The 24,956-nt window shown below is 41.0% G+C and overlaps 1 protein-coding gene across 2 annotated transcripts in view; it reads right to left on the minus strand.

Annotated features, from left to right (window-relative positions):
- LOC117581484 (teneurin-a) overlaps positions 1-24,956 on the minus strand; it is a 111,687-nt gene that overhangs the window by 52,705 nt on the left and 34,026 nt on the right. For both annotated transcript variants that reach the window (XM_034268727.1, XM_034268726.1), the window contains exons 2-3: positions 10,367-10,681; positions 7,503-7,609 (exon numbers count right to left, since the gene is read on the minus strand). In XM_034268727.1, coding sequence (XP_034124618.1) covers positions 7,503-7,609; positions 10,367-10,681 — 422 coding nt within the window. The remainder of the gene's footprint in view (positions 1-7,502; positions 7,610-10,366; positions 10,682-24,956) is intronic.

Genomic DNA, 24,956 nt, shown 5'->3' on the forward strand with positions numbered 1-24,956 from the left:
TTTTTTTGTGTGCGGGCGCTGCCTCTGTGTGTTGGTGTGAGAAGTGTTGTAGATGACAGATGAAGAAAATATTTAAAATTTGACAAAACACCGCTAAGGTGCAGATGTAGTACTGAGTCCTTGTATAAAAGTTTTGACGCGTAAGAAGCGTCTCACACGTCACTTCCCGTTTCTAATAAAGTCCTTCTGATAAATGATCCACACCCGCTTTATGTGGTTAATTGTTATTTTTCGGTGACATGGCCAGCAAAAATCGATAGATAGATTCACAGATAGAAAAGTATCTTCCATGTACTCCTGTTGTCATTAATTATACCCGGTACTCGAAGAGTAAATAGGGTATATTGGATTTGTGCACAAAGTGAATGTATGTAACACACAGAAGGAAACGTTTCCGTAGGGAAGGGCGGCGAGCTAAAGGAGCGTGTTGGTGTGAGAAGTGTTGTAGATGTAGATGACAGATGAAATAAAAATTTAAAATTTGACAAAACACCGCAGGTGCAGTTGTAGTACTGAGTGACGGGTATAAAAGTTAGACGCTTAAGAAGCGTCTCACACGTCCCTTCTCGTTTTTAGCTAAGTTTAAGTCCTGCTCCAGTTTATGCCTCAAAGGGTGTGTGCGGACGGATGTTTTCGATTAATTATTTCCGCTTTCAGTTTCTCCTTCTCCACCTTCGGAACATTGTGCGTTGGCTTCGAACTAGTCAATAACTTTTGAAGCTCTCCCTTTTGGGCGAATTTACCATCAAATCCCATTCCGAATGAATAAAGAGTGCTTTAATATATCTCTCTTTCTCCAGGACCGTAAATAATGATTTTTATAACTGGTACTCGAAGAGTAAATACGGCGAATAACGGTTGTGTGTAACGCACAGCAGGAAACGTTTCCTACGTCTGTCTGTCCGTCTGTCTGTCTGTCCGTCCGTCTTGTTGAGCGCCTGGATCTCAGAGACTGTTACAAGTGTTTTTCAAAAAAGAGCCCCGCCCCCGCTAAAGGCCGAAAACCTCCCAAAGCTACAATTTTGAAAATAAAAGAAAACCAAGCCATTCCGTAGGGAAGGACCATATCTATCAGATCACCAAATTGTGATGCGATTGGTCCATTATTATAGCCAGCGTCTCGCACGTCCCTTCTAGTTGTTTCTAAAAAAATCATCCATTTAAAGTAGCCGCACAGAAGAATTAAATAGAAAAATGTACTGCTATAAGAATAAACTCTGCAAATTCACCAACATTTTTTCATTTTAAGTTTTGAGCATAAATATTATTGATAATAATTATGTTTAAATAACAAAATAAAACTTAAAAATTATTATCGAATTGTGAGTTTTATTTTTTCTCGCTCTCTCTCCTCCACTGCAGTTAATGATCTACTTCATAGGTTGCGCCCCAGAAGGGTCCTTTCCAATTGATCATAATGGGGACAAAAATCACGCTCCAACTCCATTTATGAAATATTTCCTTAATTTAACTTCCTCTAGAAAAATAATTTATTTAAACGACATGCACACATCTTAAGTCCAACTTGTGGATGGACGACGGTAAGGCCACGCCCTCTGCCCTCTGCCGTTGCTGCCGGTGACAAATTTTTTGTTACCAGAGCCCTCCTCTCAACCAGCCTGGGCGTATAATTTTCGTTTAAGTTTCTCTCAATAGTTTTGTCCTTCTTTTAAAGGATATGCCGAAAGTTTACCCCAAATATGCAAAGAAAAAAGCTTCCTTATAATGGCATTGTTCGGCTCTGGTTTGTCAATTTTTTCCTAATAGACTTGCTAATAGACTTTTTTTGTTGCGGTTTGTGCTTAACGTTCACATTTCCGGATGATATCCTGCCCTCGGCCATACAAACCCCAACCACGTTAGATCGGGCCTTCCAAATGAATGACAGACTGAATAACTGAAAGACTGACCTATTGTATGTTTGACCTACAGAAAACGGAATCCGAGCAGGACAATTTTAGAGTGATTTGCATAATTCGTTAGGAGCAAAGGAAACCGCAGAAAAAATAGCAATTCCATTCAGTAATTGGCAGCTTTGTCGCACAAGAAGGCCTCGACTACACATTCATGCTGTTGTTGTGTTGTTATTACAGAAACATGCTGTGTTGTTACTTCAGAAAGTGATTTATAATAACGGGAATTGAAGTTGAACATAACTTTCAGCATTTCTTCTATCTGTTACAAAACGGATGAAACAAACGGAAAGCCAAAATAGTACATACAATAATTTCTGCAACACTAGACATCGCTCAACCAGTAACTTCAGTGTTGAGGAGTGGGGAATATTGGTTCTGATCAGCCGGTCATACCTTCCGCAGAAAGCTGCGGAACAGGGTGGGTTTAGCCACTGCAAATTAACTTCTTCATTCTGGCTATAATAATGATCAAATCGGATCCCAAGTTGGTGATCTGATAGATATGGAAATCCCTACGGAATCTTCAAAATTGTAGATTTGGGAGGTTTTTGCCCTTTTTCGGGGGCGGAAGGGGGCGGGGCTCATTTTTGAAATACACTTGTAACAGTGTGAGTATACAGAAGTCTGGATGCAAAATTTGGTGGCTCTACCTTTTGTAGTCTCTGAGATCCAGGCGCTCAAAAAGACGGACGGACAGACGTACAGACGGACGGACAGACAGACATGGCTCAATCGACTCGGCTATTGATGCTGATCAAGAATACTTTATACTTTATGGTGTCGGAAACGATGCCTTCTGTGTGCTACATACATTCACTTTGTGCACAAATACAAAAAAACCGGGTACCGGGTATAATAAAATCGCACAAACTACAAGGCCAGCTGCTGTAAATGACAACGCCGATAAGACAAGGGGCAAGAACTGCCACACATTGGGGCGGGAGGAAGGATACAACGGTCCAGACCAGAACCAAACAGGACAGGCCCCATGGGGACTTTGCAGCAGTAATAGCAGCAGTAATAGAGCAGGGGCTAGTGCCATGGCAAGGGCACTGGCAGGGCAGCAAAGCATGCAACCATGATGGCATGCCCTGCGTGGCGTGGAGCCGGAGGGGGCATTGAAGTTTCAATACAGATGGATGCACGAACGCACTTTGCCATTTGGCCTCTGCATGTTATGCACAAAGAGACAGAGAGATAGAAAGAGAAAAAGCGTGATAGAGGGAATATAATGGTGGGAAGCGGGGACATTCATCTGGCTGTGAAACAGGGCATATCGAATGAGTTTCCGATAGGTGTCCGCTTAAAAGTCGATTAACGTATTTCCGATAACTACTGCAATGCGCATCCAGCCGGGATAGCCGAGAAACTGTGATGCTGAGTGGGTGGTAGAGAGGAGGAGCGGTGGAAATTCGTTCGTTGTGATAGAAAGTGGGACATTTGTAAATCGTTGGGAAAACATATATGCTTCTTTAAAGTTGTTGCAATTATCTCTCTGCTATACACATTGTGTTTGGCCTTCTCCCGACTCGCTTTCTGTTTGACTGTTCCCTGTCTCTCTGACACTGCGGTCACTTCTTGGGACAGACTTGACAGCTAAATGAAAAGCGTATACGTGTACTCGCGGAATGAAAGAGTGTATACTCGCTGGCGAACCTTATCATTGCCCACTTCAGCAGCCCTCTTTTTTTTTTGCTTGCTCTTCTCTTTTTTCTTGCTGGGCGTGGCCGCAAACAGCTGCGACTGAAAAAACGAGTGTGACACAGGCAGCATCTGAATGCAAAGCAAGTGAAAGAGTACCCCTCATAAGGCTGGTGCAAGGCAACAGCAAATGAATGATGTCTGTCTCTTAATTAACTGAAAACAGGCGTGACAAACACTCACGCACTCAATTCACACTCATTTACTCACACAGAGACATATAATGTCACGACGCTTCAAATCAAGAGGATTAAAGAGTACGGCGAAGGCAGGAAGGCAAAAAGGAAGCAAGGGCAGCTGTTGGGACACAGCCACTCCATATCGCCAGCAAGTGCTTTGCAAATATTATGAAATCCTCTTGCGCTTAATTAATATACAATTATTGAGCAAAAACCGAGACGGGGGGCCTGGAGCTGCTCCGAAAAGTATTAGCCACTATTTAAGGCTGGGGCTGGCTGGAGCTGGCCGACTGCCGGAGCGTGAAAACAACATGCATTTCTGGTCCACCTGCCCCTCTGTCTACATAACTGGCTGATGCTGCTGTCTTAACCCCAGCATAACCCGCAGTTTGAAACTATTCACCGATAAAACGCCCAGACGAAGGATGAAAGAGTGTGCCAGAGGCAAGGAAAGGAGTGAGCGAAAAAGGACAGAGGGGCAGAGGCGAGCCGTAAATTCATTTACCGCAATAGGGAAGCAGAAGCCAAACGCGCAGGCACACAGACACACACACACAGCCACACACCAATGCAGCCACAAACAAAAAGCTTTTTACACAAATGGGTTTATGGGGGTGCAGTGGTTTAGGGGAGTGGTTGGAAACCACAGTAATTAATACATTATATTTAAAAGATATGTATATTTCAAGCATGTGCCTCTGCTTCTGCTGCCAACAATTAAATCAGTGAAATCCACTCACAGCATCACCCAAACGCCCCCAACGAAGACCATCCCTCAGCATGCGAAGCTATCCGCAAAATGTTCACAAGTTTTAAACTTAAATTTATTTTGTGCCAAAACCTAGGATCGTTGGAGTGTTTGGAAGCCAACGCCACACACAGGCTGTAGGGCGGCTGGGGGAGTTACTTCCAAGTGGCATCACATATTTTCCCTGTGGTTTGTTGTAAATTTGTTTTCGTTCACTTGCAACGCTGTGACACCGCAGCCCCATCAACATCAGCAGCAACAGAACGGAGGCTTGCCTTCCCCAACCTTACCCCAACGTATTTTATGACTACCTCCCCTACACCCCACCACCATAATCAAGCCACAGCTCTTAGCTAACTGTAAATCAGTTCCTCCGACTCTCGAGCAGCTGCTGCTGCTTGTGCTATTCGCCCTTCTTCGCCACCAGCCTCTGTTGCTTTTCCTGCTTAGATAATAAATTAAACGCACAGGAAAAGAAGCAAGCGAAAGGCAGAGAACGAGAAGAGCTCAGAAGGGGGATAGCATGTTTTGTTTGGGGGAGATATTGGCTTAAAAATCAAATGGAGAGCAAGGAAAGTTGACAGACCTCTACAGTTCAACGATAGAGACGAAACTACTCACTACTCCAAACACTGGGAAACGATGGGAACACAATCGCTATAAAATGTCGATGCACGTACATATTTATGTATGTAAATACATAAGTATGTACATATATGGGATTAAGCAGGAGGCATTATGCAATAGCCGTTCTAGTTCATTCGTCTGCAAAAAGTGGGACTATGTAAATGTTCTGGCACATTTTTTGCCTCAAATCAATGTAAAGATCATATCCAATCCATGTCAGAGCGAAATTACACTTTAAGATCCAAAAATAATTCTCAACATAAAGTCTAGACGTGAAGACAGTCTTCCTTTTTGGGAGGCTTTACCACATAAAATCGAATGTTTTCGGCTAATATTTATCAAAAAGAAAATGGCGGCTCCCTTGCCCCAAAACATTGGGCCACCAGAGCTGCCAACCCAGATGTCGACGCACAAACGTTATAAGTGTCCAAAAAGTTGTGCCAATGTTTCATTAGATAAAAAGTCAGGGCAGAGGCCACCACAGGATGGCAGGAAACTCCGAGTGGGGCAGCCGGGCCGGTTGTATAGGAAACTCCGAGTGGTGCAGCCGGGTCGGTGGTATAGGCAACAAGATGGCTGGGTGGTGGTAAGTGGAAGGCGTCGTCATTGTCGCCATTGCCGTCAACGGTTGGCGGGGATGCTACGTCAACCCTTTCGTTTTAAATTAAAATTTACATATTTTAATGTGCAAAGTTTTTGCCGAACGCTTCTCGAACGGAAGGAAACCAGATGAAAACAACAGACAAACACGGTGGAATGTCATGGGCCATAGCCAGTGACAGCGACAGAGTGGGCCCAAAAAAGGATAGAAAAAACATATTAAATTAACTGGTAAATATAATTTGGAAGGGAGCAGTAGTAGAGTACAGCAGAAGGGACAACAGCAAATGTGTTTAATTACCAAGTTGTAAGCAAAAACAGAAAAGGAAGCAGGACACAACAGGAGATGTATCCACTTTCTTCTCTCTAATTAGATTTAACTTAAAGTGAAGAGAAAATGCGGTGAGAGAGAAAAATACTGTGAGATCCGTTGAGATTCCATAGGATCATAGCTAAGTGTCGAAATTGCCTTTGCTCCATTTCGTCATCACCACTCCAGCAACGTGAGCAATGAAGAAATTATCCCATTATATCAGACTGAAAGTAGATACGGAACAAGGAACTCTCTTTTTACTTTCTCTATTTACTCAATCAAAAATTGATTTTTAAGTGTATGGGTCTAACCCATATACCGGAAACAAGGAATCCCCAACAACTAGGCCATTAAACCAACCATTATATCAATGATTGGATTTTGAGTGTTTTTGGGAAGTGAAAAAGGAACTGAAACTATGTTAAAGTCAAAAAAATCAATTTTTGATCGAGGGTTTGCGATGCGGTTGATAATTGTTTGTCAATTGTAGAAGAGCCTCCCAACGTTTGGCACATTTGTCAATTAACAACAAGAAAGGACACACAACTTTTATACCAGGTACTCAGTCGTCCATCTGTAGCTTAGCGGCTTTTTATACCCGGTACTTAAAGAGTAAATAGGGTTTATTGTGTTTGTGTGAATAACGGTTGTATGTAACGCGCAGAAGGAAACATTTCCGACCTCATAAAGTATATATACTTTTGATCAGCATCACTAGCCGAGTCGATAGAGCCATGTCTGTCTGTCCGTCCGTCCGTCTGTCCGTCTTGTTTATCGGCTAGTTCTCAGAGACTATAAGAGCAAGAGCCACCAAATTTTGCATCCAGACTGCTATATGCTCACACTGAACTCAGTGTATTTCAAAACTGAGCTTGTGACGCGTAAGAAGCGTCTCACACGTCCCTTCTCGTTCAAATGTATATTTTAATTTTTACACTTTTTCTACATCTGTCGTTTCCTTCTGCGCGTTACAAACATTCGTTATTCCCCACAAATACAATATACCCTGTTTACATTTTGAGTACCGGGTATAAAAAGCGTTCAAGTTGTGTGTATGCGGTGGTATGTTAGCGTTGACACCATATAACGCTAATGTAAAGCAAACATTCATATGTATTTTCCTTGTTATCGCTACGTTTGTACTTAGTTTGCACGTGTGTTCATACATATGTATGAACATATGTACATATGTATGTATGTGTGTATGTATTATACTCGCACTCGGAGAACACGGGGTGCGATTGGAGGGTGGAACTAAGGGAATATTTTTCAGTGTGTATGTGTTTTTCTCATTTACTCAGCTGGCTTTATGACAGACCACACCCATCCGCAACCACATTGGCATCCGCGGACAGGGGTCCACTTTTTCCGTTTCATCGCAAAGTACTTAAGTATGCTTTCTTGCAAAGTATGCTTACCTGCAAAGTATGCCAACATGGCGGTTAGGACGACGGATACGAATATTAAGGTGATGCTCAAGCATTTCCAGGAACATCGGTGCTGACAACGCTTATCTATGTGAAACCTGCGGGCGAACGAAAAAGATCGAGAAAAAGAGAGAGAGCGGGAAAGTAGTGATTTAAAAAATTGTGAACGGCATTATAATTAACAAAACGGGAAAGGAGAAGGAGCAGGAACGGGGCGATGAGGCGGAACCGTAAGACACACGGCTAAAGCCAGTCAGCTGGATGACTCTACTGCTGCCTGGGCTCGTCCTCTGGCTTTAGACGCTTGACATGTCACAAGGACCACAACAACCAACCAAGCAAACACAACCCCCAACCCCCAACCACAAATTCCAAGCCCAACCCCAACCCTACACAAACCCACCATCCACATTCCCACTTATGCACATACATGAGATTGAAGCTGGGTCTTGCAAGAAACAAGAGTTAGCACGCCCAAGAGCTTGTCGAATTGTTGGTAAACGCCAGCTACTTTTTGGTGCCGCCTCTGCCTCTGCAGTGTGTGGTTTTAGGGGAGGGGGCGAGCTAAAAAGAGTGTGTTGGCGTGGGCAGTGATGCAAATTTTGATGAAAGATGTAGAAAAATTGTAAAATGTAAACTTAAAAATTGGAAAAAACCGTTAAGGTACATATATTCTACTGAGCACCGGGTATAAAAGTTGTGACGCCTAAGAAGCGTCTCACACGTCACCTTATCGTTTAATATAACTAGCAGCTCTACCATCGCCCCACCAAACCATCACAACTTTTATACCCGGTGCTCAGTAGAACATCTGTACCTAAACGGTTTTTTTTCAAATTTTAAATTATAAATTTTAAATTTTTTCTACATCTTTCAACAACATCTACATCTACATCACTTTTCACGCCAACACGCTCCTTTTAGCTCGCCCCCTCCCCTAAAACCACACACTGCATAGGAAGAGGCCGCACAGTTAACGAAGCAGAGTGTGAATGAGAGAATGTGCCAAAACCATATAAAAGCTACGGGACGGGGTGGGTTTAGCCACTGAAAATTAATTTCTTTATTCTGGCTATAATAATGATTCAGTTGGACCCCAATCGGTTATCTGATAGCTTCGGTCATTCCCTACGGAATGGCGTTTTTAGTTTCCTTTTATCTTCAAAATTGTAGCTTCGGTAGATTTTCGCCCTTTTACGGGGCGGAAGGAAGCGGGGCTCATTTTTTTGAATACACTTGTAACAGTGTGAGAATACAGAAGTCTGCATGCAACATTTGGCTCTAGCTTGTATAGTCTCTGAGGTCCAGGCGCTCATAAGGACGGACAGACAGACGGACGGACTGACGGACGGACTGACGGACGGACGGACAGACAGACATGGCTCAATCAACTCAATCGGCTATTGATGCTGATCAAGAATAATTATACTTTGTGGGGTCGGAAAAGTTTCCTTCTGTGCGTTACATACAACCGTTATTCGCACAAATACAAGATACCCTATTTACTCTTCGAGTACCGGGTATAAAAATGAAACGAATACTAAAATGCATGGTATGCACACGCTCCTTCTAACGAGCATCGGAACTCCAGCTAAAGAAAACGGACATTGATTAACAACACACACTTCTCTTAGTGCCGGTCGCCTGAGCTGTCTTTCCGCGTTGGTCTCGATCCTCCGTTTAATTGCGTAAAAGTTGAATGGAATGCGAATGAGGTTGGGTGTTATGGGGTGATGTGGTGTCTCAAAACGAATTAACAATTCTGAGCTGGCACAACTTAACTTGGCAAGAATTGGGTTGAACTAAAAAGTCTCCATAGGACAGAATGGTCCCTCTCTCGAGGATGACTCGGTTTCCTCCCAAAGGAGGGGATACCTACAAGTCTACACGAGTACTCTCAGGCACCTATATTTTAAATATTTGGTTTTTTTTTAAGCTTCATATTTTTATTCATTTGGATCACCGCTCTTCTTTTTCCACTGACTTTCCCTCACTCCGACGGCGATATTCGGATCGGTTTTCCTTTGGTTTGGCAGCCATGAAACTTTCTCTGATCCTGTTCAAGTCGAAAGCGGTGTCGAGAAATACTTCGCGGAGCTAAATTTCTGGTGCTACTGCTCCTTGAAATTACCGAAAGTGGAGGGCATGTTGGTAGAGCTCACATACTCACCCACGGTCGGTAAGCGTAGCTTCTTAAGGATACTATGCCAAACAATTGGGGGAGGAATTTGGCGGCTGGCAGGGTGGCCCGCTTGGCAATTGAACGGCCTTGTTCTTCCCAAAAGTAAATTTTGCGCACGGCCGAGACGGTGCCATTTCGCGTTGGGACTAAAACAATTTTTTGTTTTTTATGTATGTATGTAAATATGTATGTATGTACGAGTATGTTAGATAATATAATGGGTGTACTGAAAAAGTGTTGAGTGACAATCGAAATAGGGATTGGGGGATGCAAGGACTACTTTGGATAAGAAAGAATTAGTATCTATTGGAAGTTCAACACTATCTCTGTTTAGTCCGAGGTCATGGTCATTTTCGGATGGCTTTGCAATGGCTTTGAGTCTACAATTCCATCAATAAAGCAGGGGGATGGTCTGCTTTAATCTTCACACAAATCCTATGAGACCAGGAGAAGACCATTAAAAGAGAGAGACAAGGTGGCGGAGAGCCAGAGCCCAATGGCCCAGTCGCTTGAAGCCTGCATATTAAAATAGTTCGAATGGAAGTCATATCGGAGGGCCGAAACAGAGCGAACACTCAATTTAACTTGAATTCCGTGGAGTTGAACCCGCACGTCGCGTATGAGAGGGGCATGTGTTGAAGGGTTAAAAAGGTTACTCGGAGTATCTGCTTACCTGGATGGCGAATATGGCGAATAATGCGGTGCATGCGCTGAGTGGGAATTACGCAATGGGAATCCGGGCATGACCAACGGCTGTGAACCGCTTATCTGGCAATGGGGCCCCCCATTGCCGCTGCCCGGTTGCCCGATGTTCGCATTGGGACCACCACCGCTGATGCCGCCCACTTGACCCACGCCGCTTACACCGACGGGCATTGTACCAGCGCCCATGGGCATGACGACGCCACCACGATCGATGCCGCTATGGCCTATTGTGTTGCTGCCGGTTGACATACTTTGTGGCATCTGTTGTGGGTGTCCGCCCAATCTGAAATGTCAAAAGAGAAATGGACAATCAGTGAGTGCATGGAGTAAGAATATTGAGGATGGGTGGTCTAGTGGTTAAGTGTTGGAGGAGGTAATCGGTATTTTTCGGAGACTTTTCGCAGAGAGAGAATGCGATATGAGTTTGTAATGTGGAAATTAAAACATGTACACTAGTTTTCGTCCTACATTCGCAAACTCCTTATTTTCCTTCCATTTTTCCCACAATATTTAAATCTCATCCTTGTGGTCAAAGGCTTATTGTTGCTGATTCTGTTATCAATATTATTTTCAGCGGTCAAGTGATGCGGAAATTTTAAATTAAAAAACATAAATCAATGCATATGTACATACATGTATGTATGCGAGTGGGCCGCAGCGGTTCTGGGCAAGTCAGGTGAATGGTAGCCGCTGGAGCCTAGCTGCATGTTGTTGAGGATTTTTATTATCCCTTCTCGGTGGCGGCCAGCCGTTGTTTGTGTTTTATTATCACTCAACATTATGCGGAAATGTGAGCTGCTAGCGCTCGATAACTGCTTGCCATTGTTGTCTTTTTTGCTGGTAGTTATTCTGTGCCTAGTTCCACACTTTGTGGTTGCCATTTTCAGGCGCCGCCCGCAAATATGCAGTACATATTGCTGCTCTTTTATGTTTTTTCTCGAGCACATTTTTGCGCCCACTCAAATATATTGAAATCATTCCAGAGTTCATTCAGTGCACTCTCTCGGCAAAATACAGTCGCCTCAAAATTCCAAGGCTTGCTTTGATCAAGACTTAAAAGAAGCGAGCTACAACTGTTTATTGGTATCTTTGGAAAAATGAACAAGAACATTTTTTGGGGAAAAAAACACGAATGAGTACATTCCCAGCAAAATCGGGGCAGTCAAATGCAAAGTATAGTTGCCTCAAAAGTAGTGTCTGTCATCTTCTGACGATGTGAAGTACTTTTTTGTAAATTTTTTTGAAAGCATGTTTACTCTAACAGCGAGAGAGAAAGAGAGAGAGAACCCTGGACATGGTTAGAGGAAAATATTTATCTCGTTGTTTAAGAATTCAGTTAATTACTTTCATGGCTAAAACTCAAAGAGGAAATGGTGCTTTCATTATCCGTAAAGGCAGCTTTGACTCATCCGCGAAGTCATACATATACATACATATTGCATGAAAAGCAGTGGGAGTCACTCCTCGGATACAGAACAACTTTTGCTCAAAATGTACGGTGTCGTTAAAGGCAGCACTGATGGCGGCACTGTTTAGCCCTTTATGACCGTCGTGCTTGTCTATGCCAGTGCTTATTTGTATATCATTCGAACGGGTCCTGTAGGCGGCTCCGTTTCCCTGCAGTATCATTGTCGAGTCCAGTCCCATCGTCAGTTGCTGTCGAGTGCATTTGACATATCATATTTTGCTTTCACCTTGGTTTGGTTATGGCTCTGAGCTGCCGCCATTTTGGCTTTGTTATTTACGGCCATGTCAAGCGGTCGCGGCTGGTCAAGCAACACGCCCACTCCTGGTCCTTGTTCTCATCCACGTCCCCTGTTCTGGGGTCTGGCCTGCATTTGACATGCGGTTTTTCTGTGTGTGTACGGTAAGGGCTTTTTGTCATTTTCGGCAATGAAAATTGTATTGTTATTTAGCTTGCTTTTGAAAACCAGCTCAACCGCCTAATGAACTGCAATCAAATCCGAAATATATTCAAAGACGTTCCCCCGGCACTCTTTAGGCTACTATTTTCAAAATGACTAAAAACAATTACGAGTTAGTTACAAAAGTTTGGACACAGGCCCAAAAAGCAACAAGATCACGGTAATTTATAGCGTGGAATGGGTCATGAAGCTGGTCGCCTCACAATATGCAACACGAAACAAAGAATGGTCCCTGGGGGCAGAAACGAGAGAGAGAATCAGTGCGATGCGGGCCATTGCCATTGCCAAATAAGTGCGAAAGTCGCTAACAGCAATGGCACCAGGCGGCACAAGGCAAATGTTTATCTGTATCTACATACGCATGTATCTATCTGTATGTATCTCCATACATATATGCATGTGCTTGTGTGTGTGTTTTATGGCGCTTAGAAAATGCTAAGCTAGCCAGCGAACTGAGCAAGCTGTGCCCGTGATTTATTAGCAACAATAATAGAATTAAACAATTTAAATTAAGTTGTAGTCAAAATCCATAAGCAGTCTGCCAAGCGGATCCTTCCCCTTCTTGTCACTTGCGGCTCCTCCCTGGTAGCGCACATAGCATTTAGTTGCCTGGCTGTGAGGAGACCCTCGAAAGCTAGGATAGCTGAACTATTTTCAAGCTATATGCGGTATTGCATACTACTGTATGCACACATATTATTCGTACACCATCATCACCCTACTTATTATTAACACCTATAACTTGACGTTAACAGGAAAAGTTAATTTTGTATCAAAGATCAACATATTTACTTTATTTTTATGAAGAAAGTCTTTAATAATCTTCTATAGTATCCTTATAAAACTTAACTTAAGTAAAAAACTCCTTACTTTTCGCAAATAAATTATTCGAAATTAAAATATTAAAGGTAAAATGTACAATGAAAACTTTTGTTTGCTATATTAAGTCTTTATGATGAATAAAAATTGTATGGGTCATCGGAGGGTGCCCAGTGTTTCACCTGTGTTGTTTTTGAGCTGGAGCTGTACGAATGGTTTTATTTAATGAAAATATGAAAAAGGATGTATTAACCTATATTTTGAGTAACAATTAGCATCCATGTGTCATTATATTTAGTCATAAACTGAAACTTTCAATTCGGTTAGTAAACTTGAGTTCCATGAAGCCTGTGTAAAAATATTTGTAAAAAAGGATACGAAAGCCCAAAATTTCATCGAGGTAGTTATTGCAACAGGTACTGCTTGTGGAGGGGTCTAATATTAATTCATGGGGCACCAATACCTTGGGGGAAAGATTGTTGCATGTGCTTTTAGTCATCATAAAGACTAAATGTAGCAAACAAAAACTTTCATTGTACATATAATATTTAAATTTCACTTAAAAAATCGGACGGCTTTACAAGTAATTTATGTGCGAAAAAAGTACTTTTTTGCTTCATTTAATTTTTATAAGGATACTATAGAAGATTATTAAAAACTTTTTTCATAAACATATAGTAAATATGTTGATCTTAACTTTTTCTGTTTACGTTGACCGTACGCCACGTTTTAGGTGTTAAAACTAAGGTGATGATGGTCTACGAATAATATGTGTGCTTACTGTATGTATATTAGAATCTTTAGTTTGGTGTAATGCTGTAATGCTTGTATGTACATACATATGTATGAATGTATGTGGCATGCGATACAAAATTAAGTTTTTTCTGAGCCACACGAGACACCGACACACATATAGTCTCTTTCGCTCTTAGTTAGATTAAGATAAACAAGAATTTACATACATATGTACATATGTACAGATATACATACATACATACATATGTACATGTAAGTAAGACGGAAGGTGTGGAAGGCACAAGCTAAATTGCCCAGCTTTTGTTTTACGAGTTTTCGGTTTTGGAAAATAAATACATTTTTTTGGAGCTCTAATGTATTTTCGTTATACTCTTTACCCGAAAACGAAAAAATCATTTCTACCGCTTTGACTAACAGTTTTTCTCTACCTTTATTTCAATCTGCTTGTCTCCCCTCACTTGCACTCAGGGCCATTATAGCTGCATTAGAGTGCTCGACAGGACAATGCGCTGGGCTGGATCTGATGTAGATGGCGTGGCCGTTACCATTGCAGATTTTAATGTTGCACGTAGCCATTTGCCACAGTTTTTTGTTCACCTATTTGCCTTTTTGTGTCTCTTTCTCACACACTCGCTCTCTCTCTCTCTCTTTTTCTCTCTCTCTCTCTCTCTCTCTCTCTATTTCTTCCGTGACTATTGCCATCTCCTACTGTGTGTATTATTGATTCACGCTTCATTTTTCTAGCACGTTTTCAGCGCACATACAGCGTGTAATTTTGTTTGGATCTATGGTACGTTTCCCCCAAACCTCAGGCTCCCTTCCCTCTTTTACCATCCACCCAACCCCCTTTCAACTTATTCTTCAAAACTTTCTGTATATGTAAGTATGTGAACATTTGGGGAAAATCACGTTTTTGGTGGGCGTTTTGTTACTTTTCGCTTTGTAAGGCACGAATCTGACGACAGCAACATCCAACGATAGACCTGAGGACCAAAGGACGTGTGGTGGTATGGAGAGACATTCGAGGGGTAATAGCACTAAGCAAACAACATATAGAGGGTTCACACTACTGAAAAACCTGCTGCATAATCGGTATGGGGGATTGGCTCCACGTGCCTTCGGCTCCTGGTGAGAGAGCCTTCGGCTGAGAGAGTTTAGCGTTGGCTCTCTTCAGCATTGAACGCAAAGCGACTCTCGCAAAAACAAAGTTTTGTTTTTCCTTTTAAGTCTGATTCGTTTTAAAGTTTAGAGAGACACACACGACACTACGAAACTAACTTGAAAAGAAAAAAACGAATAAATTCTTTTTCGACACTGCTGCCATGTCTCCACTTATAACTCTATGTCTATTCACACAGTGTACGCTGAATACTCTAATAGAAAATATTTGCAACGCAAAGTCAATTGTTGCAAAGTATATGTATTCATATTAAGATCTTTATAACCGTTTATCCCTTTCGTCCCTTTCGAATACACAAAATCAATTTATTATGCCCGGTACTCGAAGAGTAAATAGGGTATATTGTATTTGTGCACAAGGTGAATGTATGTAACGCACAGAAGGAAATGTTTCCGACCCCATAAAGTATATATATTCATGATCAGCATCAATAGCCGAGTCGATTGAGCCATGACTGTCTGTCCGTCCGTCTGTCCGTCCGTCTTGTTGAGCGCCTGGATCTCAGAGACTATATAAGCTACAGCCATCAAATGTTGCATCCAGACTTCTGTATGCTCACACTGTTACAAGTGTATTTCAAAAATGAGCTCCGCCCCCGCAAAAGGGCGAAAACCGTAGGGAATGACCATATCTATCAGATCACCAAATTGGGATCCGATTGGATCATTATTATAGAATGAAGAAATTAATTTCCAGTGGCTAGACCCACCCTGTCCCTCAGCTTTTGATGTTCTTTTCACATTCTCTCATTTACACTCTGCTTCTGCTTCACTCGGCCCCTGCCTCTGCCGTCCCTCTGCCTTTGCCACTGCCGACTTATAACCCACCACGTCGCAGCTTATATTTGTTTTTTTTTTTGGGGCGGGCGCTGCCTCTGCCTCTGCCACGAGTCTGCAGTGTGTGGGTCTAGGGAAGGGCGGCGAGCTAACGGAGCGTGTTGGTGTGAGAAGTGTTGTAGATGTAGATGACAGATGAAGAAATAATGTAAAATTTGACAAAACACCGGTAAGGTCCAGATGTAGCACTGAGTGCCGGGTATAAAAGTTGTGACGCGTAAGAAGCGTCTCACACGTCCCTTCTCGTTCACAAGTAAAAACATCTCAAAATCAGCCGACTTTGAGAGATCGCAAAAAATGTATGGTACCCACTTCAAAATCTTTTAAACCCAGTTTTATTCTATCTTGATATTCAGGAATCAGAAAATTTAAGTAGCATTACAAAATTTTACCCAATGAAAAATACATTAATTCCAAAAATTTGGGCTTTTTACCCATAGTGCAGCAGCAGCTTTGGGACGGATGATGGAATGCGGATGACTCTGATGGCGGCGGTTGGGAAAATCAATGTAATTAGTTTTTTACTTTCATTTACAAATTATGCATAAATCTGAAGACAGCGCCCAGAGACCATAAATTAAGCGCCAACGAGCGGAAAGGAAAGGCGAGCGGTAAAAATACACGAAAAAGAAAAACGAGATGGATAAATAAGCGAAGGGAAAAACTTTTAGCAAAACAGCGCATACACAAACAGCAGCAACCGAAACTTGTACCTGACTACAGAAAAGTGGAAGGAGGGCGAAATATAACGGGAATAATGGAATATATAAAGGAGAAGGCCGAAGAAGAAATACCAGAAAAAGGGAGAAAGCGAGAGAATGGTGAACAAGAACGAGGGATGGACGAAAAATTAATTTGTGCTTTTATTAAATTTTGTCTTCCCTGCTGCCTTTAGCAGGACAGGAAAATCAGAAAAAGGAAGGGGCACAGGAACGAAAGCGATATCGTGAGCGAGAGAGAGAGGGGCGGAAGAGATGTTGGCAGTGGGGACCGGTAATCATGCCCGGGGGTACGGGAAAACGCAAACAGACGTATGAGCAATTTTTATCGAGCAACAAGCGAACAGCATGGTATGAACATGGTATGGCCCGTCGTCGACTGCGTTCGTCGTGTATTTCCCCCTAGAGTTCGTGCTGGTTTACTTGTCGACGCGGAAGCGTCTCAGCAAGAAAGTTGCAATTTATTTTAGAATAAAGAACAATTATATATTAAACAAAATAGTAGCGACTACTTTCAAGCACTTATTGACAGCATTGTTAGGCTTCCCTTATTTTGCCGACGGACCGTCCTTATATAATTGCTTTACCAACCCCTTGACACATTTTGTGTACTCGATTTATTTCCCTTTCTTATCTTTCCGAAGGTGACGCTGATATTTTTCCTCGTTTAAGTATATACATATGTACGTATGTATGTATGTACATACAATAAATTACATACTACGATGCGTACGATGGAGAAATCGGTAAATTTTAGACAGAAAGGAAAGCAAGAACAAAGGTTGAACTCTTAGCAAAACTACCATCATGTGGAGCTATGTAGATACGCCCTGATCTATCAAATAAATATTAAAAACATTATGAATATCGCTATCCCTAAAAAAAGTCGCAATGCCTTCACTCCCCTTCACTTACCTCCCCTACATGGTGAAAGGTGAATGAAACTTGGAAGGGTGGAAAGTTTCTTGCTGTATCAGTTTCGAGCTCTCCTTGCTTATTTCTTCTGGAGGAATAAATATGAAACCGAAAGTAAAGCTCTCCCTCTATGCATCTACGCCATTGACTCTGTCGCTGAAGCGACTAATAACCCCCCGAGGTAGTGGCAAAAACCAAAACTTCAATCCGACAAACCGCCAAAGGGCGGGGCTGTGGCCGTGTGGGTGGTGGAAACGACGGCGACTGGCAATGATCAAAGAATTTCTCTTTCGCCGCAGATGCTATGTCAGGCGGTTGGTTGGGTTTGGGGCATGCTAAATTTTTGTTATGACGGCAGAATTAATGTTATTAAGGGTCGATTTTCTGCCAAGGGTCGGGTTTAGTGGTGCTCTGAGTCTTTCCTCTGTCCCTTTTCTCCCTTTTTTCTGTTTTTGTTAGCACCGCTTCTTTTTGTCTTTGTGCAGCCGCTGCACTATGGTCCCAATGACCACTTTTCTTGGTCAAAAGGTAATTTTTAAAAGTTAAAACCAAGACGTGGTTTTTGGCGCTCTGTATTAGAAAAAGGGTGACCATTAAAGTTGCGTACCAGAAATTTGCATAGATGGCGCCACCTTCGCAAAATCAGCTGTGAAACCCAGCGGTCATTATTAAAAAGCACGTGCAGTGAAAATGTACCAGTTTTATTACTGTTTTAAATGTATCATAAATTGATAAATACGATTAACTGATCCAATTTTTGTTGATGCATTTTATTCAGTTTTTTTTCTACGTGCTTTCTAATGTGAACGTTATCTAGTAGTTGGCGATGTCTTCGTAATTGTATGCTAAAGTGAGGCCTTCAATATGTATCAGTTCGTAGTAAAAAGTAATTTTTGAAAAAGGTTTTTTTAATAGAGTCCCACCTAGTCCCACCTTAAAACATATTGTGTGTCGTAGAGCAATACATGATTGTTAAAATGTATATAGTCAGAAATGCCACATTTGACCACAACTCTTACAATTTGCATTTATAGATCATAACCTCAAATGAGAAATGTCAATGTTTTTTTGCCGTTTGGAACACAATGTAGAGGAAAATTGTGAAGTAGGGTGCCATTTTGCATTGCATTTAAGCCACAGTATTAGTCACTAGCTATTTTGGAGGGCTAGAGTTTGATATCCAGTGTAATATTATTTTATAATGAAAACTGCTATGGAGAATGCTTCGTGGGACAACAAATTCGATTATCTTGGATTTTTAAGCAGTTTTAATTCGTGATAAGACTTTTTTATAGAATCTTGCACCGCTAAACAAATTCCCAGCCTTTTTTAGCTTCTAACATTTTGAGAAAAAATAAATAAAAACCGAATAAAGAATGCTTTGTGGGACAAAAAATTCGATTATATTGTATTTTAAAGCTCTTTTAATTCGCGCTATAACTTTTTTATAAAATCTTGCACTGCTTAACATATTCCCATACTTTTTTTGCTTCTAACATTTTGAGAAAAAAAAATTAAAACAGATTTTTCCTTAAAAAAGGCGGTGCCACTCCAATTTTCTCAAAAAACAGGCCCCTTGATATTCTTAACTAATATCAAAAAACTAAATCCAAAAATGTTGTTTCGTTCTCGAGTTATTAATTAAGGACACGAAAAGTGGTCATTGGGACCATAGTGCGCTGAGTTGATAATTTTGCGATGGCACACTATGTGACTATGTATGTACATACATACAAATGTACGTATGTACATACGTCATTATCATCAAATGCCGCACGCCGCTTTGTTTGAAAAGGGCTCGACTCGACTCAGGGTTTCGTTGGCTGCGTTTCCTGCTTTAGGGCTCTTATTAAATATTTACAGATTTGTCAAGTTTGAAAAGCGCCTTTAATTGCTGTCACTTCACACACACTTCCATGAGAAGGGAATGCTATTTTTATTTGTAAATATATATATGTATGTACATACATATATATGTACATGCTTTCTGCGAGTCCCGCATGCATATTTGCATGAAATATTTTTATATCACAACCTACTCTCAAACGAGCTCGCATGCGAGTATTTTGCGATTCCAATGTGTACTGTTGAAAAGATATGCCAGTGCCACAACAGAGATTTTAAATACAAGTAACTGCCATCTTTGTTTCCCCATGTCATCTTTGCCTCCAGCTGCTTGTTCTAACTGCAACTTCTCCACCAAAAGACACACAATTGAAGAGGTTGAGTGTGTGAAAAAGTGTATGAGTATTTGATTTCTTTCTCTTCTATTCATTTCTATAAAGTGTGCTGCTTCATGTGTTGATCTTTTGTAATTTTTGTACGGATAAGTGTTCAGAGTCAGACACAAAGTGTAAAATATAAAAAAATGCATTAACAGAGCTTGGCGCCAAGTATTGGGAAAAATAAAGAGTATTGATGATTCTACTCCTGGCGTATCTTTGGGACACCTTAAGCATACAGAAAAAGTGGCTAGTATTTTACATGCATATTCCGCCAATTTTTAATATATTTTATATATTAAACAGTGCGTAAGCAGCATATAAGCATATAAGTGAGAGCAGCACAATGGATAGGGTCGTGATGACCCCTACCATGGTGAAATTAGTAAGAAGGTGACGTCGTCAGCTGAGTGGAGGAGCACCAGCTTATTCACCACGCTCTCTCAGCTCTCAGAGAGGCAAGCGCTAGAGAGAGATAGCAAGCGTTTTACGTTCTGCACTATTCGCTTTTATTGTTTCTGCTGACAGCAAAGTAAAGATTTGGAGCGGCATAGCACCAAATATTTTGCAGAAATGTTTCTTTCTAAAAAATATGTAATGGAATAAAGATTCAATTACATACACATTACATTACACATCCAAAATAAAAAAGTAGTTGCATGCATATTTCATTGTCTTCCGCTTACGTCTTCGTAAACAATGAAGAAAAAAAGAAGACAATGAAAAAATCGTGAGCTACACAACCTCTTTCGTCGACGTTTGGCAAACGACTGACAAGCTGGAGCTCCTTGAATGACAAGGCACTGTGGTGAATTCGTCACCTTGTTACTAATTTCACCATAACCCCTACTTGCGCTTGAGGGCGAGACCTTGGACGCACAACTTCAAAATGCACAGGAGAGAAGGGCGAAAACCGAAATTATGGAACAGAAAAATATTTGATTTTGTTAACATAACATTATTAACATTATCATTACAATTTTAACATACAAATATCAGATACAGATATCTGACAAATTTCGCAAATGATACTTTTGTGAGCTATCGAATATGATTTAATCACTGCCTCAAACTGAAAGACTGAAAAACTAAACTGAAAACCATGAGAACATTATTCAGTCGGCTTTCGGCGCTTTTACGCTCGTTTGCTTTCCTTTTTTTGGCTTCTAGTGGGAGGCATGAAAGCGTCGCGCGATAAGCGCCTCAAACAGATTTTCAAGCGATTATTAATTGTGTTTGTCGAGCGACGACGGCTGCTGCATGAGCTTAAGCCCAACCCCAAACATAGGACGATTGGAGTATTGCCAATTATTATTATTATTCAGGATTCTTCAGCTTTTAGCAAAAACTAAAAAAAAAAAAATTATAATTTAATACACTCCCAATGCTACCTGCGAGGGGGCGGCTGCTAAGATTTATTAAAATTTACCAGAAGTGTGGCAATAATATGAAACGAGCTAATAGAAGAAATCGAAGAGAAGTCACTGATGGGAAAAAAAATCATCTGTAAAACAGAAATGCCGAAATCGAAAAATCGCAGCGGGTCGTCGCCCTTTCTGCCACGTGGCTCCCTGATTTTTCCCAGCGCTGGACTCCGGCTGAAATTGAATAAATTGAATTAGAGGGCCCGCCAGAGGCCACACGACTCGCAGCTACAAGTGCAACCGGATGGCCTGAAGCGTAGCCATCACCGCCAACAGCAATGGCAATGGTAGCATCCCTTCTGATTCTCCCTCGGCCGGGACTTTCCCCTGACCAACGCACCAAGTAAAAATAGTATGTTCGTTAATCTTGGTAATAATCAAATAAATGGGCGTGGAAATATATTTAGATATATATTTATATATTCGCCCCATTTTCCTAAGGCCAATCAATTATTGCTCGGTAATAGCTCTTCAGATCTGGATAAAGGTTTTCCAATGGTATGGCTTTCCCGATCAGAATACCAGAGACTGTCTCTTTGTTTTAGGAGGACTGAACGGAACCGAAACATTCCATGGGAACATGCATTTTCTCGTCGGATTTCCAGGGAACCCTGCCTGAAGATATATGTATGTATGGTTATCAAGCTAACTAAAAACCTTATATTTGAATCTGATTTGCGTGTTAAACGCAGACCAACAACAAAATACAGAGCCTCAAAATGGGGTGTAGGCGAAATGGTTTTGGAAAAAGCCACCCCATGAATTTGCCATCAACCCTTAAAAGCACGAAGCCACCCTGGTTGGGATTTATGAAAAATTCATTGATTCCGTGTGCATCCAGTAGATTACGATATATGACTCTAATACACGGCTCGGCCCGCATGCATTTACGCGCCGGGTTTGCGTTTGTCTGCGAAGACAGCACACAAAACGGAAAATTGCCATGCATTGGTATTGGTATAAAAGACTATAAGACAAAAACACATTCAAATATTGTTCTGTTTTGATCTGCAAAAATGATAATTACCAAGCAACATCCACAATAAAGTTACAAAATTTGTATTTAAGCATCAACGATTTGTTAGCCAAAAATCGGAACTGATACTAGTATTTAATCCGTCAAAACAAAGGTTAGCTACGATTTTTCAGTATTGTGTTTTCATGTTCTACTTTTTATACCCGGTACTCGAAGAGTAAATAGGGTATATTGTATTTGTGGGAAATAACGGTTGTGTGTAACGCACAGAAGGAAATTTTTCCGACCCCATAAAGTATATATATTCTTGATCAGCTTCAATAGCCGAGTCGATTGAGCCATGTCTGTCTGTCCGTCCGTCTGGTTGAGAGCCTGGATCTCAGAGACTATATAAGCTACAGCCACCAAATGTTGCATCCAGACTTCTAGACTTATGCTCACACTGTTACAAGTGTATTTCAAAAAAGAACCCCGCCCGCCCCCGCCTCCGCAAAAGGGCGAAAACTTACCAAACAATTTTGAAGATGAAAGAAAACTAAAAACGCCATTCCGTAGGGAATGACCATACCTATCAGATCGCTGAATTGGGTTATATTGGATCATTATTATAGCAGTATATATTTGCAGTGGCTAACCCACCACCCTTTCCAGCAGCTTTGTTTAGTTTTTGCACATTCTCCCATTCCACACTCTGTTTCGTGCAGTGTGTGGCTCTCGGGGACGATTGCGAGCTAAAAGGGCATGTTGGTGTGAGTGATGTAGATGACAGAATTAGAAAAAAATGTAAAATGTCAAATTCGAAAGAAACCATTAAGGTACGGATTCACTGACTGAGTACCGCGTATAAAAGTTGTGACGCTTTTTTTTTTTAGTTTTGGTTTGATTTACTCTTCTTTAATGTGAATGTAATTTTTATACCCGGTACTCGAAGAGTAAATAGGTTATATTGTATTTGTGGTCGGAAAAATGTGCGTAACGCAAATAAGAAAACGTTTCCAGGGCAACCAAGTTTTACAATTGTATTTAAAAATTTCGTACGTATATATGTTAATAAATACATAAGTATGTATGTACTGAATGAGAGAGAGCTAATAAAATAATTATCTGAGGAGTATTTATATAGATGTCTTATATATATCTAACTATCTATTTTCCGCTCCTTCGTCCATGTTTATTAAATTTTATATTTACCGTTGTTTGTTGTTGGTTTCACACTCACATTTAAGCAATGAATTTCATTTTTTCGTTGGGAGTGACAATGATTTATCGGGTTTTGTGCAATTCGAAGGCCAATAACGAAAATGAAGCCCAAGGAACAGAAGGGAAATGATAAACCCCTAGGAAGAGAGTGGATAAACTCAAGGAAAATAAGAAAAAGAAAAACGAAAAATCACTTCAAATGTTATTAGAGACTCATTGAAGGTCAACAGTTTTCTGCAGAGAGAGATTTAAGAGTCTAATCTTGAAAAGTTCTTCCGAATTTCAAAGAAATAAGATGCAAATGATCATATTGAACAAGTTTCAAATCTTTTCAACTAACGATAAAAATTCGGAATAAGGATAAGGGTTCAACCCCAGAGACAGAGCTAGTCTTGTCCTGGCCCTGACCTGAACAGAAAACTAAAAGCTGAGCCTAATGAAAGTAAAAATTGAAATTAATGCCGATATCCAACCCGGAACCGAACGAAGATCGAACCACGCCGGACCACCGACCACCAATAAATATACCGAATCCGAGGCTGTATCCTGAAACCAGCATCCCGAAAATTCGGGGGAGCATAAATTATGTGGCCCAAATACTCTTAGAAAATGGATGACACATCCCCACGAACGCATTTTCATTTATTATTTGGGGAAGAGCTAAGGCAAACGCCAAGCGGCAAGAAGTGGGAGAGAAAGACAGAGTCCCGGTTTACCGTTTTGCATTTAAAGCTTAATCCCAGCCAAGGGAAGCATGAATTTATAATTAAAATTATGTATGTAAATAGAACTGAAGGAACCCAAATAGAAACCCACCCAAAAACAGATCCAAAGCTACCCCACCCTGTTTTTATCGGCATGATGAGGGGACAACAGGAGGCCAGGAAAGCAGAACACCAGGACAGAAGTGCATTCAAAACAGGTTTAAGACGGCTTCAGAGGAGTTAAAGAAAGGAAACAATGGGGAAAAAAAGTGTTTTATTATAGTTTCAGTGAAATTTCTACATATTGTTTAGATTTATGTCTTGCTCATTTTCATTAATTTTTGGAACCCCACGACAGTATAGATGATCTTTACTTCACGGTTTAATCAAATTTGGAAAACTTTTTTTATTTACCAAAAAAGCATAGAATGCGAATGGGAGCCTTGATCCCAAAGTAACCGTAAAGTCTGAAAATTTGTATTCCCCAAATCGAAATTAGTGTCAACGCATAATCAATTTCGAAGTTTCAATATTTTGAAAGGATGAGGATTGCCGAAAATGAAGAAAAGCCAAGGACTTCCAGCGATTAAAATCGATAATCAAGCACCAAGTGGGCGGAGGCTGATAGGGTTGGGCTGAGGTGTGGCCATGAGAAAGAGAGGCAAGGAGCGGCTAGGCGATAGTTAATCGATAAGAAGGCAATCACAGAAAATGTACATAGTAGCATTTGTCACTGACCACTTTCAGAGGGAAAGTCGATCAAAAAACTATTATAGTAATTGGAAAACTTCGACAAATGACCAAATCAATTATAAATGTCGTCTGAAGCCATTTTAAACCATCCATCCCTCTCTCTGAATTCTTAATCACACTGGTATCCGT

The sequence above is a fragment of the Drosophila guanche genome, unplaced genomic scaffold (genome assembly GCF_900245975.1).
Source record: "Drosophila guanche unplaced genomic scaffold, DGUA_6, whole genome shotgun sequence".
Classification (NCBI taxonomy): Eukaryota; Metazoa; Arthropoda; class Insecta; order Diptera; family Drosophilidae; genus Drosophila; species Drosophila guanche.